At 36.3% G+C, this 17,540-nt stretch overlaps 2 protein-coding genes across 5 annotated transcripts; one reads left to right on the forward strand and one right to left on the reverse strand.

Moving 5' to 3' along the window:
* The first annotated feature begins 1,511 nt into the window (after positions 1 to 1,511).
* Positions 1,512 to 8,982, forward strand: LOC110731528. Of its 2 annotated transcripts, XM_021911377.1 has the most exons (6): positions 1,512 to 2,723; positions 2,927 to 3,800; positions 3,895 to 3,953; positions 4,928 to 5,056; positions 7,842 to 7,977; positions 8,503 to 8,982. In XM_021911377.1, the coding sequence occupies exons 2-6, from the start codon at positions 3,096 to 3,098 to the stop codon at positions 8,812 to 8,814; spliced, it is 1,341 nt and encodes a 446-aa protein (XP_021767069.1). In that variant the 5' UTR covers positions 1,512 to 2,723; positions 2,927 to 3,095; the 3' UTR covers positions 8,815 to 8,982. The 2 variants fall into 2 exon arrangements, with proteins under 2 accessions (XP_021767069.1, XP_021767068.1); XM_021911376.1 differs by having other exon boundaries at positions 1,512 to 3,800.
* Positions 8,983 to 9,114: 132 nt separating this feature from the next.
* LOC110731526 (beta-amylase 7-like) lies at positions 9,115 to 16,192 on the reverse strand. 3 transcript variants are annotated; one of them, XM_021911374.1, is made up of 11 exons: positions 15,888 to 16,192; positions 14,713 to 15,223; positions 13,623 to 13,907; positions 13,235 to 13,312; positions 12,833 to 13,036; positions 12,357 to 12,551; positions 11,835 to 11,999; positions 11,324 to 11,584; positions 10,193 to 10,411; positions 9,864 to 10,083; positions 9,115 to 9,513 (listed from the first exon to the last, which is right to left on the reverse strand). In XM_021911374.1, the coding sequence occupies exons 2-11, from the start codon at positions 15,151 to 15,153 to the stop codon at positions 9,485 to 9,487; spliced, it is 2,097 nt and encodes a 698-aa protein (XP_021767066.1). In that variant the 5' UTR covers positions 15,154 to 15,223; positions 15,888 to 16,192; the 3' UTR covers positions 9,115 to 9,484. The 3 variants fall into 3 exon arrangements, with proteins under 3 accessions (XP_021767066.1, XP_021767065.1, XP_021767067.1); XM_021911373.1 differs by having other exon boundaries at positions 14,713 to 15,307; positions 15,888 to 16,190; XM_021911375.1 differs by lacking the exon at positions 13,623 to 13,907 and having other exon boundaries at positions 14,713 to 15,307; positions 15,888 to 16,190.
* Positions 16,193 to 17,540: the final 1,348 nt, after the last annotated feature.

Below are 17,540 nucleotides of genomic sequence, written 5' to 3' on the forward strand. Positions count from 1 at the left end.
CAATCTTAACTGGTTACTAGAAAATTCAAAGGATATATAGTTGTATAATTAGAGAAGTTTCATTGTTTTTAGTTTTATTTTAATTATTATTTTTTATAATTTAATAAAGATGGAATATGTAAAATTTGAGTATTTGACTATTAAAGAATTTTGGTTAAAAGTTATGAAATACTATGAATAAAACTAACTATTCACTTTGTCCCTTAAAATTGTTTTAAGATAGGAAAATTATTTATCAAGAGTCTCTGCCAATCATTTGATACAACAAATATCAACTTCAAGCTACTTAATTTGGTAGACAAATCATGTGAGTAGTAAACAATGAATGCATTATTTATTTTGATTTGTTTCCCTCTTAATTTTCCATCACTATTTAACGCAACCATCTTACTCGTATTTCAAACTCACTAATTATTCCGTCAAAATAAAACCTATGAACTTAAAAATAAGGAAAAATACACTTTAATAATCTCAATTATGGGCGATTTATTTCAAATAATTCCAACTAAGGTTTATTATCCAATAATCCCAACTATAAGGTCAGTTTGACTCCAATGGTCCCAATGACCGGTAACCTGCTGAAAGGGTTTTTTTTTTATTTTTTATTTTTAAAAGCCACGTGTCAGCACGTGATTGGTGTATTATTAAAAAAAAAATCAAAAATGATTCTCAGCCACCCCCTCCCCCTTCCCGTGAAACCATAAGCCAACAACCCCAGCCCACCGAAAACGGCTGGCCGGCCACCTCCCTAACCCCTCGAAAATGTTAGATCTTTAGAGTGTTGATGGTTGCGCGCTCGCGAACCATGAAGAGCGCCGGCGCGGCCGTGCAGAGAGCGCGCCTAAACCGCGTATCTCTCTGGAAATTGGCAATTTGGAAGGATGAGGTTGGCGCGACCGCGCGTCTGGTGGCTCGCCCGCGCTGCTGGTCGCGCCTAAACCGCGCCCCTCACTGCCTTCTTGTGAAATTTCGCAACTTTTGTGAGGAGCGGGCGCTCCTATTCTAGGAGCGCCCGCTCCACCTTGAGAAGCGCCCGCTCCTCCTGGCAGTTGCGGTTTCGTTTTTCTTTTAATTGCGAAATTAAAAGAATAAGAGCCGTTGATGTTTTTATCCTCTCTGTTTTTCCTCTCCAAGTATTCTCTCTTCTTCACAAATTTTCTCTAAGAAACTTGCAATCTCTTATAGAAAACTCCATCAATTAAGTTAATTATTGAGAATTTGATCATCATTCTACACATCTTAGTGCTAAGATCGTAGAGTTCGTCTATTGTATCTCAAAGCGAATTTCTAGTTCAACCCAAGCACCGTTGTGGGAGAAATTATCGCTTTAGGAAAGTGTTTACACGCCTTAGACGAGTATCAAGTATTGAAGACTCACGTGGTCCATGGTATCCTCGTGTTCTTGGTTGTTCCTTTGGCTTGGAGTGAGGCAAGTGTAATTCTTCATACTTGTAGTTTAGTTTGATTTTCTGTAATTAAACTTTCTATACTTGTTGGTGTTTGGTTTGTTGGTGTAATTGGTTATATATTACATTGTAATTTCTTATTTCACAAATTCATAGTGCTAGAATTTGTATAAGTAGGACCTTTATTTCCTAACAGAAAATGGCCGGCCGTCCCTTCCCACCCCCAAAACTCGTCGTCCGACCTTCTTAATCCCATAAACTCCGGCCGCGCAAGGGTTTCTCAATCCCCGAAACTCCGGCCGCAAGTCAGGTTCTGCTCACCACTAAGGAATTCCGGCCAACAGCAGAAATCAACGAGATTGGGTCAAAAGTGGGGTTGCTATGCGGATTGTGGTTACGATTGGTGGTAATTTTTGGTGGTCGGAATTATTGGGCTACAAATTTGGTGCGGCTGTGACGGTGGATTTGATTTGGTGGCCGAAATTTGTGCGCATCGAGAGGGTTGGGCTGTTGTTGTGGAGGACTGGTGGTCTTGTTAGGATTGGGGAAGGTGGTTCAGGGGAAGGGGAGGGGCTGGGTGGTTGGACTTTGGGTCAAGAGGGTACCGCGACACCGGGCAGGTCCGCTGGCCGAGTGGGTGGTGGTGGGGTTGCTGCCGGCAAGGGGGGAGGGGTTTTTCCTTTTTTTTGGACCAATCACGTGTTGACACGTGTCATGATAACCTATTATAATAGGTCGTTGACTTAGTGTTGACCGGTTGGGACTATTGGTAACAAACACATAGCATAGTTGGGATTATTAAATAATAAACCTTAGTTGGGATTATTAGTAGTAAATCGCTCATAATTGAGATTATTAAAGTACATTTTTCCTTAAAAATAAAACTAAAAAGCGTACTAGTATTTTCCTTTGAAAAAGTAATTTGTTTTTTTTCCCTCTTCTTTTCCTTTTACATTTTGTACTTAAATCATGTTCTTATTTGCTTTTTATGGTGTCATTAATTTGTAATTGTAGGCCATAATCTCCAGCTAACAATCAACACTGTTCAACTTTCAGGGTTCCAGAAAAAACCAAACTTATTAAACTACTAATAAGACCAATACCCAATCCTAGATTTGATTTGTCCACCTTCTAACTTCTTACCTTCCCTTCTCTGCTACTTTGAATGATTGTTCAACTTCAAAAATTATAGTCCAATCTTCAATATATAGCCCAATTCAAGGGTTTGTTTCATAATTCATCTGCAGCAGTTTTGAAGTTTAATTTTTTCTAAAAATCTTGTCTTTTCCTTTGTTTATTTCATAAGGAAACTTCCAGGTAAATCCTTCAAATTTTTGTTTATATATAAGATAGGTTATATGTGTAACACATCCTCAATTTGCTGCTCTCTTGCCTTTTTGATTGTGTTATCTTGTATACCCATTTTTATCTTTTTGTTCGATTTGTAAACCCCAGTTGAAATTGAGACATTTTTGCAATTAATTTGGCTATTATTTATATCAAATAGTTGACTTTTGCAGAAATTTGAATACCCAATTGTTGTAACACCATATATGTTCAGTTCCAAGTGTAGTTGATCAGTGTAAATATCAATTGAAGATGAGTTTCCGACATTGAGTCAATGTCAGTTGCCTTGGTTTCAATATCTAGTTGATCAGTCGATGAAGATGTACTTTCAACATTGAGCAAATGTCACTTGCATGTTGTCTGCCTATAATTGAATGTGTATACTGTTTAGCTTGTGCTAGATGGGTCTGGAAGCGGTGTATATATGCCGCAGGCCATGAGAGTGAGGATTGGGGCCTTGCTACTGCTGAGGAATTTCAGCCTGTATCTCGGCTTTGTCGGTATATTTTAGCTGTATATGAAGATGATCTTCGAAATCCTGTCTGGGCACCCCCAGGTGGATATAGAATGGACCCTGATTTGGTTGTCCTGAGAAAAGATTATGATGATACCGGGGGTCGGGTGACTCCCTACATAGTATATCTTGATCATGAGAATGCCGATGTAGTGCTGGTTGTTAGGGGGCTAACTATGGGGAGGGAGAGTGATCGTGCCATTCTATTCGATAATAAACTAGGGAGGGCACCGTTTGACGGCGGGTATGTTCATAATGGCCTTTTAAAGGCTGCTCAATGGGTTTTTGACGAGGAGCATGAGGTGTTGAGGGATTTGCTTGAGAAGAATCCTACATATACGTTGACGTTTGCTGGTCATTCATTGGGTGCTGGAGTAGTCTCCTTGTTGGCACTTGTGGCTGTCCAAAATCTGGATATGTTGGGGAACATTGAGAGGAAGAGGATTAGATGCTATGCAATGGCTCCCCCAAGATGCATGTCCTTGAATTTGGCTGTCCGGTATGCAGATGTTGTCAATTCTGTCGTGCTTCAGGTACAACCATAGTTGTCTTTCCAGCTTTACTCACTTCAATAGAATATTAAGGAGAACTAAACCGCTTATCATGAAAGAATTTTCTTGTAAACAGGACGATTTCTTACCCCGGACAACTGCCGATTTAGAAGATGTTTTCAAATCACTAATCTGGTAATGATCTTATATGTTTTCAACTCCTTTAGTAGATGAAATTTACTATTGTTGTTCATAGTAGATATAAGCTAACCCAGCCTTTGTATGCTTGTTGCAATAGCATGTTTGAATATTCAATTTAAAATCTGTGCTATTGATTAAATATGTGCATTGCATTCATATAGGTTATGACATTTCCCAGTAAGTGCTACCAATAAATATATATGGTATTTGTTGGGTTGTGTGTCTGACACAGGGGTGTGTTTTAACTGTTCTGCTGATGCACTCATTTGATGGAATGTTACCATGCTTTTGGTTTTAAATAAAGCTTCAAATGTTCATACCCCATGTCAAAGTTTGGGGATTTGACATTGGTATATGTGGTGAGAGGAAGAGTTTGAATAACATAGATATCAATTAGTTCCTTGAGATGATTGCATGATGCTTTAAAAAAAAAAAAACTCAGTTTTAAATCCAAGTGTGGTTCTTGTTCAGCAACTTTAAAATAATATTTTCTCTATGTGCTCTACAATAACGAAAATTTTCACGGCAAAGAAAGTATGCTGAGCAGATACATCTTTTAGCATTTTAGGTGCTTTGCAACTGACTTGATGTATATGCTTTAATAAATGCTAATAATAAGGTAAGGTGCTTTGTTATATTTGGGCCCTTGATGGTCTTGAGTGGTTACCAGAATGTTACTTTAAGTTGAGTACTGGAGAACCACCTTGTAGTCTAGGTTTCTTCTATGGAATGCAATTGTCTGCATAGCCACATGCTAGTTTGCTTTCATTTTGAAGGTTGCACATCACAAACTGAAAAACTTTGTGGTAGAGTGTACAATGGCTTGCTTGATCTATATATGGAATGTGAGCTCTTGTATATAGATTTGGTTTCCTGCTGGTAAATGTATTTTTTTTTTTGTCTAACTCTAAATATATAGCCTTCAGCACATGCATACTTATAATCAAACTAACTCTGACCTTTAACAGTTTGCCGTGCTTATTGTGCGTTATGTGTTTAAAAGACACATGCATGATGGAGGAGAAGATGATAACAGATCCAAGGAGACTGTATGCGCCAGGTCGCGTATATCACATCGTGGAGAGAAAGCCCTTTAGGTATGCCTAATGAAATTTCTTTATTACTTAACATACTCATTTTGTATAAATGCACCAGGCCTTTCTGAGTTAGGTTGTTTTAAATCTTGAAAACCAAATCAAGCTATTGTCTGAAACTTGTATGGATTTTGTATAAGAATCTAAGGTTCTGGTAAATTTAACAGCCTAAGAAGCTGGCAGAAGCACTAGCATAGTTGTTATTTATACCTTTCTTTATTTCTTAATGTACAATGGGTTGGACCACGGTCTACAGCTGGCCAATTGACCACATTGGTATGAAAGTTAGCACATTGGTGACACATTGGTATAAATATTATCACCGGCGACAAATTGGTATAAAAGTTAATAAGTCATGACATTTGACCCTTTTTTTGTTGCCGGAGTAAGTGGTTAATTTTTTTTCTTTTTTTTTAGTTTTAACTTTTTCAATTTTTTTTTGTTGTTGTTAATACTTATTTAATGACAAATTCTTCTTCCCTCCATTGCCTCAAAAAAAAAAAAAAAAAAAAAAAAAAACCTTTTTCCCGCCATGCCCATAAACCTAAGATTAGTGAAAAATAATAACAAATTAAAATTGTATGAGTGAATTGATTAATCTCAAAAATTGAAAGGGAAGAGAAATTCCTACATAGGGATTCAATGTCTCAAATATAGTTGAAATTGACCTGTTGTTAAGCAAATTTATTTGTACAATATTATATATTTTCAAAAGACGAACGCTTATAATTCTTATGCATGATCTTTAATTTTCCTCTATATTATTCTCTAATTTACTTTATTTTTTCCCCTTCTTCCTTATCTTTATTTGGCATTTTTATTTTCAACCGAGTCTAATTAAGAAAATTTTCAATTAATATTTAAAGCACAAAAGTAAAATAAAGAAAAGAAACCAATAGATTAAAGTTGTAAAATTAAGAATTATGATGTGTATAATATACACTTATTTCGGCAAGAAAAAGGATTATATGTCGTCACTCATTAACTTTATACCAATATGTCGCCACTTACTAACTTTATACCAATGTCGCCAACTGTTAACTTTTATACCAATTTGTCGCTGCTAGCTAATTTATTTAGCAATATGTCGCCGGCTATAACTTTTATACCAATGTGTCACAGGGGTGCTAACTTTTATACCAATATGGTTAATTGACCGTCTACAGCTAATAGGGCTGGACAGTGATGAAGTCTAGCCAAGAGTTGGAATTCTATTATATCTTCATGTAGCCACTTGGAGCAAGCTAAGCATTTAGCTGTGTTCTTACTTTCTCTGTTTGTGCTCTGTGTTGTAACAAAATGAGCTGAACATTTTCACGAATTTTATCCAACTACTAAACCTGTTCTGTTAGGGGAACTTTTGATAAATTATATCAAATACAAGGGATTAAATATGTTTTAAAATTTTAAAATTATTGTTTGATTTATCAAATACGTAAAATTTGACCGCTTAATTACCTGGAGAGCAGACTTCAAGGTATTCAATTGTTTTTTTAACAAATGAGCTTTGCCTGAATTTTGATCAAGTTCATTAGTAAGTGTTGGTTCATTTGCAGTCTAGCTGGAAGGAGGGACTGTGGACAGTTAAAGCTTAATCCCTAGTATTTTTATGCTCATGGAAGCTAGAGCCAAGTGCATTGCTTGCATTGCTGTAGAAAGGAGGAGATATAATAGTTACCTGCTCATCTGTCTAACGATTATATAGGTAGTAAATTTGTGTCTGGTGAAGAATTTCATGTCCTAGTGTTCATTTTATCTTGCATTGCATTATTTTAAGAACTAATCACAGTTATGGGATGGTTTCAGTGCATTACATTCATGACATGCTTACGTTTCTGTCCATCTATATTTCATAATTCTAAAGACATCATTTAAAAAAATAAATAAAAGTAACACCTACGTGACTAACTAGCTTACTCTAAACCAGCAAAAAGACAGAACAGATGCGGCAAATTTAGACCATGAATTACATATATATGACCTCTTATATACCCAACTGGCTCATATTTTCAGTAAGATTTTTCGAAACCTTGTTAACGGAGAGTATTCTCAATGATCATCTTCAGAGTCATCCAAACAAGTGGACATGTCTAAAATCATTTGGGAGCTGTAAGATAATAGGAAATATTATATCAGGTTTAGTGAGAATAGAAATAGGGATCCTGAAGAGTTCAAGGAAAAATTTAACCAACCTTAATTGGTGAGAAGAATGCATGTTACATGATTATATTCTTGTGGCTGAAGAAAGGGAGAACTCACCTGGTGTAGAGCAACCGCTCAATGCCAGACCTAACTATAAAATATTAACTAGGTTATAAGAGCATGTATTACATGAACATCTTCTTGGGGCTGTAAGGGAAAAGTTACCTGGTGTAACATTTAAGAGCACTTTGTTTCGTTACAGTTTAAGGAGACTGTGAAGGGAAGATCTTTAGTTCCTTAAAGCAAAAGGCTACAAATTATGTTATAGGGCATGTTCTGTATTTTCTCTGGAATTTTATTGATGACCTTCAATAAATATAAACTAAATTTAAGGCCTTTCTCCTTGTAAAGGAAATAAGGGCCCGTCTTTGATTGTTTGTTTGGCTGTTCTGTAAAAAAAAAAAAAAAAAAAAAAAAAAAAAAAAAAAAAAAATTCTTTACCTGACCATGGTGTGAGATGTTGAACTAGCTGCATGTGCTGCACATTTTTGCTTCCCCCCCCCCCCTCTTTGATAAAAGAAACAAAGAAAAGATAAAAAGATGAATGCCTTTTTTACCCCTAAATCATGTTGTTTTTGGGTTATAGATTTCAAAGATTTCCTCCAGTAGTGAGAACAGCAGTTCCTGTTGATGGAAGATTTGAGCACATCATTTTATCCTGTAATGCAATTTCAGACCATGGAATCATTTGGATTGAAAGAGAATCCCAAATTGCTCTTGATGTAAGTCTTTTAATTCATAGTAGTGGCACTCTTACAGTTAGCTGATGAAACAGACCGCCTCAATTGTTAGCTTTTTTGTCAAGGATATTACATGCAGTGATACCATGGAATTTTCTAAAGTGTTAGTTTCTTTTTTCGGTGGAATGAATTTTCATCTGGAAATGTGAGGCAGTATAATTTGTTTAATATTTCTGCTGCTAAATGATATCTTTGCCGCTGATTATGGGAAACTTGTCAAATTTGATGTTGCTCTAATGGAAAAGCCTTTTGCTTCAGTGTTGAGATTATAATTTTGATCTACTTAAATGAAGTGCATATGTATAAGTTAATTATAATACATTGATTTGTGGACGGTGTGTTTATATGTAAGAAAATGTCTCAGCTTTCACGATCATATCTTATTGAATCTTATTTCGTACAGTTACTTGAGCGTCTTTATTATTATTATTATTTTAATCTCTTCCATCTTAAAACATTACAATTTCCACTATCAAATAAACTCTTATCTTGTTTCTTTAATTACAGTTGATGATGGAAAATGATCATGTCATGGAGATTCCACCAAACCAAAGGATGGAACGACAAGAGAAACTCGCAAGAGAACATATACTGGAGTATAGACAAGCCCTTGAAAGGGCTGTCGCCTTGGATGTTCCTCACTCCTTCCCACCTTCGCCTTACGGAACCTTCAATAATCATCCTGAGTCAGGGGAAGGATCGGATAAATCAAGTGTAGAAGGATCATCGTCATCATCCAAGAAGAGGAGAGAGAGCTGGGGTGATTTCATTGGGCGACTTTTTGACAAAGATGAGTCAGGCCATATAGTACTTAAATAATACAGTATGTTATACAATGCAACTTGCAGAAACCACAATTGCTTGGCTATCTCATTCTTTTATTATTCATAGCTCATTACATTGTACATCGGAACATTTCCTTCAATATTAGTAAAAGGGATCATTCTTTTATCTGATTAAAATTTATAGTGGTCATTCTTCATCTCATTTTTGGCATTCACTTTCATTTAGCCAACATCTCAGTGCAGCTCTTTGCTGCCTGGGATTAAAACTAACTAGCTTAAAACTGTCACGCTGCAAATCGAGGCCGTGATGTCTATGAGCATAAGTCAGACAAACGATACTAGTACTGTGCCATGACTGCCATCAATGTTATTGTCTCACTTTGGAGAATTAACTTAATAATGTACTCCGTAGAATGGAACAGGCTTATAGATGTTTGAAATCCAGAGCGCATTTTTGGATTGCAAATTTGCAATAAAAAATTAATGCACCTTGACAACAATATATTAAAATAACTTAAAACTGTCAAGGTGCAAAGCAAAAGGCTCTCAAAGCTAACTTTACAACTAGGTTTTCTACTAATCAAATCATGTACATGAAGCTTGTTTGACATTTACACCAAGGAAATCACCTATCCAATTTGTAACTACACCAAAACTGCATGGCGTTGCCAGCCGCTGCAGAAGAATCGGATATTTATCTTCAATTATATCTGGGGGTCAAGAACTGCTTCTCCTGGAATAAATACATACTACCCCATATTATATATTGGCATTGATTAAAGATGAAACATTGTGGAAAAATTGTATATTTTGGGCTTCATTTTAAATATCCTCATATTTTGCCAATTTTTTTGAAAACACTTGAGTGAACTAAACAACTTCCCGTACACATTAAACCCATTACAGTTAAATTTTTTTTCTGTAAAAGAGAGTAAATTTGAAAGCGTACCAAATGACAATTTCTCGTAAATTTGGCCATGATTAAAGTAGACATTATGAACAAATTACGATTAGAACCTGACCTAGTTGAGGCATTAATGGCAGGAAAGAAAAGGGGAAGATATGCTAAAACAGGTGTCTCACCATGCATTTTCTTGACAAATCTTTCAAATTCCATAAGATTTTGCCTTTCCATGAGTTGGAGGCTAAGTCTGTGGTATGTAAATGATAACAAGTGACGACCATCAGGATCATTGAAGGGTTTTGCATTTTCAAGTATTTTGTTATATACTTCTCTACTATGACAAGGAACAGAGTTTTCACTGGCAACTGGAATGCAAACATCCCATGCAGCATTCAGGACCTGCAATAAAAGAATAAAACTTGATCAGTAAAATTTGAAACCCTAACTGATTTGACTTTGTTTGTTGGAGGAAAAAAACTGCAAACAATGATACACATCTTATGCTTACTTGCCAAGTCAGCCCTTCAGGATCTGCTAGTGCTTCAGAAGAATCCTCAAGCTGATCCAACAAGCCCACTTCTGCAGTTGTGAAGGTCACAGCAGCTCCATGTTTTTTTAACATGGACATTACTGCAGCATAACCATCACGATTACATGGGTTGTAGAACCCAGCGGTTAATTCAGCTGCATGACTTGTAGTCTTGTACCACCAATGTATCCCTGATAGCTGCTCAGAAATTTGAGTTAAACAATCAGTATGTAAACAAATTCTGAAGTGGGGGAACATTGAGATAAAAATCAGAATCAAGCACATAATTTCTGAATGAGCAAACTTTTCTTATTCCCCCCTTTTCAGTAACTTTATATCGCATCAAAATCTAGTTTTTGCAGGGTATGAGATGAACTGAAAGAGACAGCAGTTATTCAAGGTCTCTCTCTTTTTCAGGATTCTGAGAGAGAAGAGATTACTCAATGGTTGGAAAGGGGCTTCGTTATCAGGGTAGGGGAGAAAATCTTATCAAGTCTTGCATCTATTCCATCCATTTCAGGCCTGTTCAAAGAAACTGCAGCAAAGCAAAGGAAATATAAAGAACAATGTGGTTTGTGTGATATCTAGTGGCAGGCTTTGTTAATAAACCCAACTGGGAGGCCATAGGCCTTAGAAAGGCAGTGATATGGGTATTAATTTCCTTGACACATCACCTTAGTGTGATGTAATTGTGGAAGTATGCCCTTAGAGCAGATTATCTAAGGGTTAAGATTAACTATCAGCAATGAGCTTAAGCAGAAATGCAGAATGGTTGGAATGCGGGGGCGAACTCGAAAGCTCCCTATCATTCAGCGGATACAATGTTGGGCTGTGAAGTAGTGAAGTCCAAGAATTCCATAGCCTTTTTAAACAATTGGGAGGTGTGGTTGTGGGGGGTCAAATCAAAGGGGAATAACTGAAGATATATCACTTGAAAAGTTCTTCAAGAAATGCCTATAAGTTTTCTTGCATACAATATTGGCGATAAAAAAACTATGTTAGAAACTTACAGCAGATGCACCTTTAAAAGTTGACATTCATAAAACCCATTTTTGGTCCAACCACAATGGAATGCAACATAAGATAATTTAAGTAGCAAGTTCAACCCACCTTCGCAGCAATGCAGGTTCCTTCAAAAGCCAACTTGGCCAAAGAAAGTATCCGGTCACCATGGTCAACTAAGACTTGAGAGTACCAATTAAGAAAGAACCTGCCATAATAGCCATCATATTCACCCCCATCACAAAAAAATCCAGTCTCATGGGGCCGTGAGTTGTAAAAACCAGCATTAGTTGGCCCTTTAGCCCAAAATGAATGTCCTCTGCCTTCCGCTGCCTTCCGTAAGCTTTTCAACATATACTGATCATAACACTGCCAAACAGGACAAAGAAGTCAGTGAAATTGCATGCATATACAGCATATGATGCTATACACAAAGATTAGGTGTTATATTACCATTAGAAACATCAAATTTTGATATAGAAAAATGCAATTGCAGTACAATAGAGATAGTAATTAAACATGTACTGTTCAAGCAATAAAGACATGAGAACCAATATGCACATAGGAACAAAACTTGACAAGACATTCCACAAGATTGAAAAAGTTAATTGACTATAACCTGGAATTCTCCGAGGCCAGGGTATCTCCAACCGTGCTTAACTGGGAAAGAGGGGTACCTCAAATCGCCACATGGACCAAGTCCAACTTCAATCATGGAAATAATACCATCTTCAAAGTATTCATCAAACTCTATCCGGAAGCTTCGCATGAAATCAAAGTAGACCTGAATCAATTTAAAACAGGATGAAACATGGCGTATATCTATATTACATGATTTATTATAGCTAAGTTATTTAAACACAGCAGTTTGAATTCTGCAGAGGAAGCATCAATAGGCCCAGTTCTTTTCTGAGTTCTCTCTTCTGGAAAACATGACATGTGGAAGAGGGATTGTGAGTGGGAAATAAGAAATGGGATGGTGGAGGGAGCTGCTCCAGTAAATAGAGAAAGATCATCATATTAGAAAAGATTAAACAGCAATACTTTGTCAGCAAAGGGTTCCCCAAACTTGCTAGCAGACTCAATTACAAACTTTTAATTTATCCACAATATGACCAGGTTGTTAAACAAGAAAACATACCTCAAAAGCTGTTCGACCTTTCAGCACTCGCTCTTTATCAATTCCCCATGAAAGACATTCAGGATTTCTTCGTCCCTCTTTATCAGTGAAATATATGTCAGGGTTACTACGACCAATCTCTGCTACCCAAAGGGGCAAAGGAATACAAACATCATCGCGAAAATTGCCTCCACATTCATGAAATGACATCACAACCTGCGCCATCCAAACAGCTTTCTAACCTCAATAGGTAGTATTACAGGCTATAAACTAACTATCAAGCATGTACAAACCAATTTCAAGGACTGTCATTTTGACTCATTTGTACTATAAACTTATAATTAAGTTTTTCTGAACTCCAATAACATGTTAAATATTTGACAGTTAACAAAAATTCGTTTGATCCTGTCCTAGCATGTAAGGCTTAATTTACCAAAACAAGTAATCAATGTAACAGTGAAACAGACACATAGAACTCTTAAGGCTATCAGCTTTACCTGTAATTTAAGTTTGAGATCTTTTACAATTTGAAAGAGCCTTTTGTAACCATTCCAATTATACTCCTGCGCAGCATGAGCTTCCACTATCCCCCACCAACAGTCAACTACAACACCATCAACATTAATTGATTTCAGAATCCTCAGCTGCTTCAGCACCCCATTAGGATCAGTAAGCTCACATTTCATATTTATGACTCCCAACTGCACCAATTAGCATAGACATCACATATGGATTTAAGCATCTAAGAGAACTTAAAGTCACACAAACTAGATCCTGTTCATTATTACTAAAGGGAGCTGTCAAGAGTCGAGATATATACTATTGTACAATTTACAAATATTTTTGACAAAGGTATTGACAGTAATTCAATTTAATAAATATGAAGATTAAAAACTCACAGGTAGCATCACATAAACTGGTATATATGGAGTGCCTGCAAAGTCATGCTCATGCAACCTTGAGGAGGGATCAACCACCTATCATTGTAAATAGTTAATCAGGATTATCAGTATAAGCAGCACAAAGAAATCAAGGTAATATCTAGATCCATCCACATTATAATACGTCCAGTAATTAGCATGCCTTAATAACTTTTTTCTTAAGAAAAAGGTAAAACGTGTTCTATTACCATTAAGAAAGCAATTTCTATCATAACCAGGAATTAAAAAGAGATTCTCTAGCTGAAAAAAAAAGGATGGGATCATGCATCTTTTGGTTTCCCCCGCAGGGGGGGGGGATCGGGAGGGGAGGGGGGCTGTGGAGTAGATAAAAGGATTATTAGTGAACCTGTTTGTTACAAATGGTATCCACAGAGCTAATAAGAGGATGGTTGTCTATTCGTTCTCCCCTACTACCTCCTGTGGAGGATGCATGGGCATGTGAACCAGAAGATATGTCATAAGGAGAAGCAGAGTGCCCAAAAGCCTCTTTCATTTGACCGGTATTATATTCCACAGAGTTTTGAAATCCGGGGCATACACCTTTGAGGGAAGCAACCTGACTCTGTTGAGGCAAAACTTGTGACGAGGGGATGGCAGCTGGCACTGAAGAATCATCAGACGGTCTTGAGCCCTAGATGAATTAGATAATTTTTTCATTCTTAGATATTCAATATTTATTTCTTTTTTTTTTAAAAAAAAAAACCAGTCACTTTCACTTTACACATGTGCTATTAAGCATAATTGAAGGGACATACAGAGCATCTAACAGATTACAGCAGCAAGAAAGATGAAGTAAACAACATATCAGAGAAGAAAAACTCAACTTTGTGGAAGAAAAATACTGATAAGGAATGGCAAGTAAAAGGGATAAGAAGAGGGAAACCAAACAAGAAGTAGCACCACCTCTAGATTCTTCCAGTCTTTTAGCTCTAATAAGCTTAATCTCTTTCAGGACACGTGTGCTCCACATTAATCAAATCAAGACTGCACCTGTGAGATGACTTTTTTTTTTCTTTTTTTTTTTTTTTGGCAAAATTGCTAAACATGTCATCTTACCAAATTAATATAGAAAGGATCAATTTATTTTCAAATGTGTGTAAATCAAAAAAGTGTAGTTCTTTAGAAGCTTTCATACATGAAAACTCCAGTAAGCCAATAAGGGCTTACTTTGGAAGAGTCTCTTGTAACCATTCCAGCTGAATATGATAATGCATCCAAGAATTCCTTAATAGAATATCCAAATACTAAGATAATATTTCAAAACTCAAAATCTTACGATCATGCTCTACTATGACTCACAAACAGATCCAGCAACACATAGCATTAGCATATACTATATTTCCGTAAACTAAGAGCCAAGTAGACATAACATCCATGTCCAACAAACTAAAAAAATAACCTTAAAAAGTTGAATCCATACGGAAACTTTGAAGTACCTGAGACTGTGAAGGAAATGTGGTACCATCTGGAAGCACAACCCAGCCAGCTTCCCTTGCCAAAGCCGCAATTACATCATTTATATCAGCCCTGACCCTAAGATTGTAATTTCCATGGCGTCGAAGTCCAGCCAAGATCCTTGCAGTAATGGCTCTCCTATGCCGCTCCCGCAGCTTTGTTCTCTCTTTCTCCTCTGATGGCCTCGGCCTTTTAGCAACTCCTCCATGGTTGATCTGCTGTTCTTGGATCTGGGAGTGATACTGAAACTGACTGTCACTGCTGCTTGTAGTGATTCCTCCATCCATATTGACTATCATGGAAGCTGCCATGTTTTTACCTTCTTCGTCATCATCTTCTTCCTTTGCATCCATGTCCATTTCTTCCTCATCATCATCTTCACTAGTTCCAATCAGCTTATGCATACCCGTTGCCTCATTCATCTTATTAAAAATCAGGTACTAGACAACCATTTGGATGAGACAACTAGCCATATCAATGAATATTTTTTCTCTGTCACGCATCATTGCAATGTAAACTCGATAATTTATGCTGCTCTAGGCTCCAGAATAATTAAGTTTTTCCTTTCTAGGCAACCTACAAACGAAACATACGTTGACATACTTTATCAAGACCCCCTCCCCTCACAAAAGCTTGAACATACAATGAAATAATATATTTCACCATGGTCTCATTCCCTTCACATAAATTCAAACATACGATAACATAAACTTCATCAAGGTCACCCCTCCTCTCACAAAAGCTCTAACAATATGATGACATAATTCAACAAGATCATGCTATTACAACATAAGCTTGGATGCAAGAGAAACAATAATTAATCTATGTTAACACTTTAGGTATCAAATTATCAAATTTTAGCAAATTGAAGAAATTTACCTACACTATATAAATACAAAAATTAAAATTCCTAAATCAAATGTCTTTTTTTTTTTCTTCATAATCTTTCAGGGAATTACGCTATACCATAGTTGAAACTAACTACTTATTCAACTTATTAAGCTAAAGTAAGGATAATATCATATTACAACATCCAAATTTCAAGAATTTAATACTCAAAATTCGTAAATTTTAATCATAGTTGTCAAATTTAGAACCCTAAGAAAATTGACATAAGTGAAAAGAAAGTTCCGAGGATCGAGAAAAGAGGGCATACCGGAGATATCGATGACGGAAGACGAACGGTCGGAGAGAATAACTCGGGAGAAATGAGGGTAATTCCGGCAAGAATTCCGGCGAGAGGAGAGAGAAAAATAGTTGGAAGAGTTGAAACGTGCGAGCATGTGAAGGAGGTAAGAGTTAACACGCGTGGTGGAGAGTGAAGCGTGTTAAGGAGGGATATTGTCACGGGTTTCGCATTGGCACATGACTGTACTACTGCCCCATCCAACGGACCACCCACTACACGTGGCCACGTGCCTTAGTTGAGGTAAAGTCGTAAAGGTAATGAAACTCTATACAATCGGAGCCGAGTTGAAATTATCATGTGATAGATTATTTTACTGTTACGATCATTTTACACGTAGTAGTTTCTTTGAACGACTAGAACAAACCATTTTTAAGGGCGATAGGATTGAGGGAGATATATTAATAGGATAATAAAAATCAAATTAAGCAAATAAAAATGAATATAGAGGGGGAGATAGTGATAATGTGATTATAAGGAAAATTATGTAATACTCCGTTGTAATAATATGGTATGAGGTGAAAAAAGGAGAACTAATACCCTTATTTTGGGATTAATATTTACATTAGGGACAAGATGGGTAACTATTTATTTTTTCTTCTCTTTCTTTTCCTCATGGCACAACTATTTTTTTTTTTTTTTGAATAATCATGGCACAACTACCTTATCTCATTTGTAAACACTATCTCCTACAACACCTCTAATTACTTACTCCCTCCGCCCGTGAATATCTGCAACAAAGGACATATTTTCGGAATCCTAGGAAAAACTTTTAGGGGAGTGTTAATTGAATTTTGGTGGGTTTAATTAATGAAAGAGAAAGGTAAAAATACAAAATTACCCATATGATGATATATATAAACTAAACATTTAAGTGTTGAAAAATAAGGGTATATTTGGTATTTGTAGTGTGAACACAAATATTTGTAGTCGGTTTTAGGTAGTGGGTAATAGGTGGTGTAGGGGACCACTAACCAAAAAGTGGGTAATAGTGGGTAATTAATAGTTAAATATTACCCAAAAAGGAAATAAAAAAATTTGTTGCAGATAATAAAAGCATCCGTTTTTGGCAAATGTTGCAGATATTCACGGGCGGAGGGAGTATATTTTTTCAAGTTTGACTTTTATTACCACTTAATATATTGTTCCCAATTCAAGCATGTCCTGAGGGTTAAAGCTTGCCATTAATGATGGTTTCCGTATTTTGGAGGATCCGACAGTTTGAATCTTGTGAATTTGATCTTGGCAAGTCCAATGAGCTTTCTGTGGTGCAAATTGTTGTTAATGACATCATTTCACTGAGTAAGCTTTTTAATGTTTGTGAGTTTAAGAGTGTGTTTGGATTGAAGGAAATGGAGGGAAAGGAAGGGAAATGGAGTATCTTTTATTTGGGTAATAAAGCGATATTTGTAGCAAAAATAGTCCTAAAAACTACGAGACTAAGAGGTATTTATATAGAAGGATAATATTGAAAATATTATCAATATTCTTGTTAATAGCATTATAGCATAATAAGTTAGTCTTCCTTATTATTAGCTATAGGATTAGTATTCCTTGTATTTAGGTTTATGTTGTACTTGTAAATATTTGTTATTATCTTCCATAGTATATAGACTTACTAGG

Source organism: Chenopodium quinoa, unplaced genomic scaffold (genome assembly GCF_001683475.1).
Source record: "Chenopodium quinoa cultivar QQ74 unplaced genomic scaffold, ASM168347v1, whole genome shotgun sequence".
In the NCBI taxonomy this organism is placed as follows: domain Eukaryota; kingdom Viridiplantae; phylum Streptophyta; class Magnoliopsida; order Caryophyllales; family Amaranthaceae; genus Chenopodium; species Chenopodium quinoa.

Excerpts from the sequence above, each read along its gene's own strand:
- LOC110731528 (XM_021911376.1), top strand. The coding sequence starts at position 3,096 with ATGTCACTTGCATGTTGTCTGCCTATAATTGAATGTGTATACTGTTTA. Across the intron at positions 5,057-7,841 it reads GTGGAGAGAAAGCCCTTTAG|ATTTCAAAGATTTCCTCCAG; the intron begins GTATGCCTAATG and ends TTTGGGTTATAG. Across the intron at positions 7,978-8,502 it reads AATCCCAAATTGCTCTTGAT|TTGATGATGGAAAATGATCA; the intron begins GTAAGTCTTTTA and ends CTTTAATTACAG.
- LOC110731526 (XM_021911374.1), bottom strand. The coding sequence starts at position 15,153 with ATGAATGAGGCAACGGGTATGCATAAGCTGATTGGAACTAGTGAAGAT. Across the intron at positions 13,037-13,234 it reads CAGTTTATGTGATGCTACCT|TTGGGAGTCATAAATATGAA; the intron begins GTGAGTTTTTAA and ends TAATTGGTGCAG. Across the intron at positions 12,000-12,356 it reads AAGGTCGAACAGCTTTTGAG|GTCTACTTTGATTTCATGCG; the intron begins GTATGTTTTCTT and ends AAATTGATTCAG.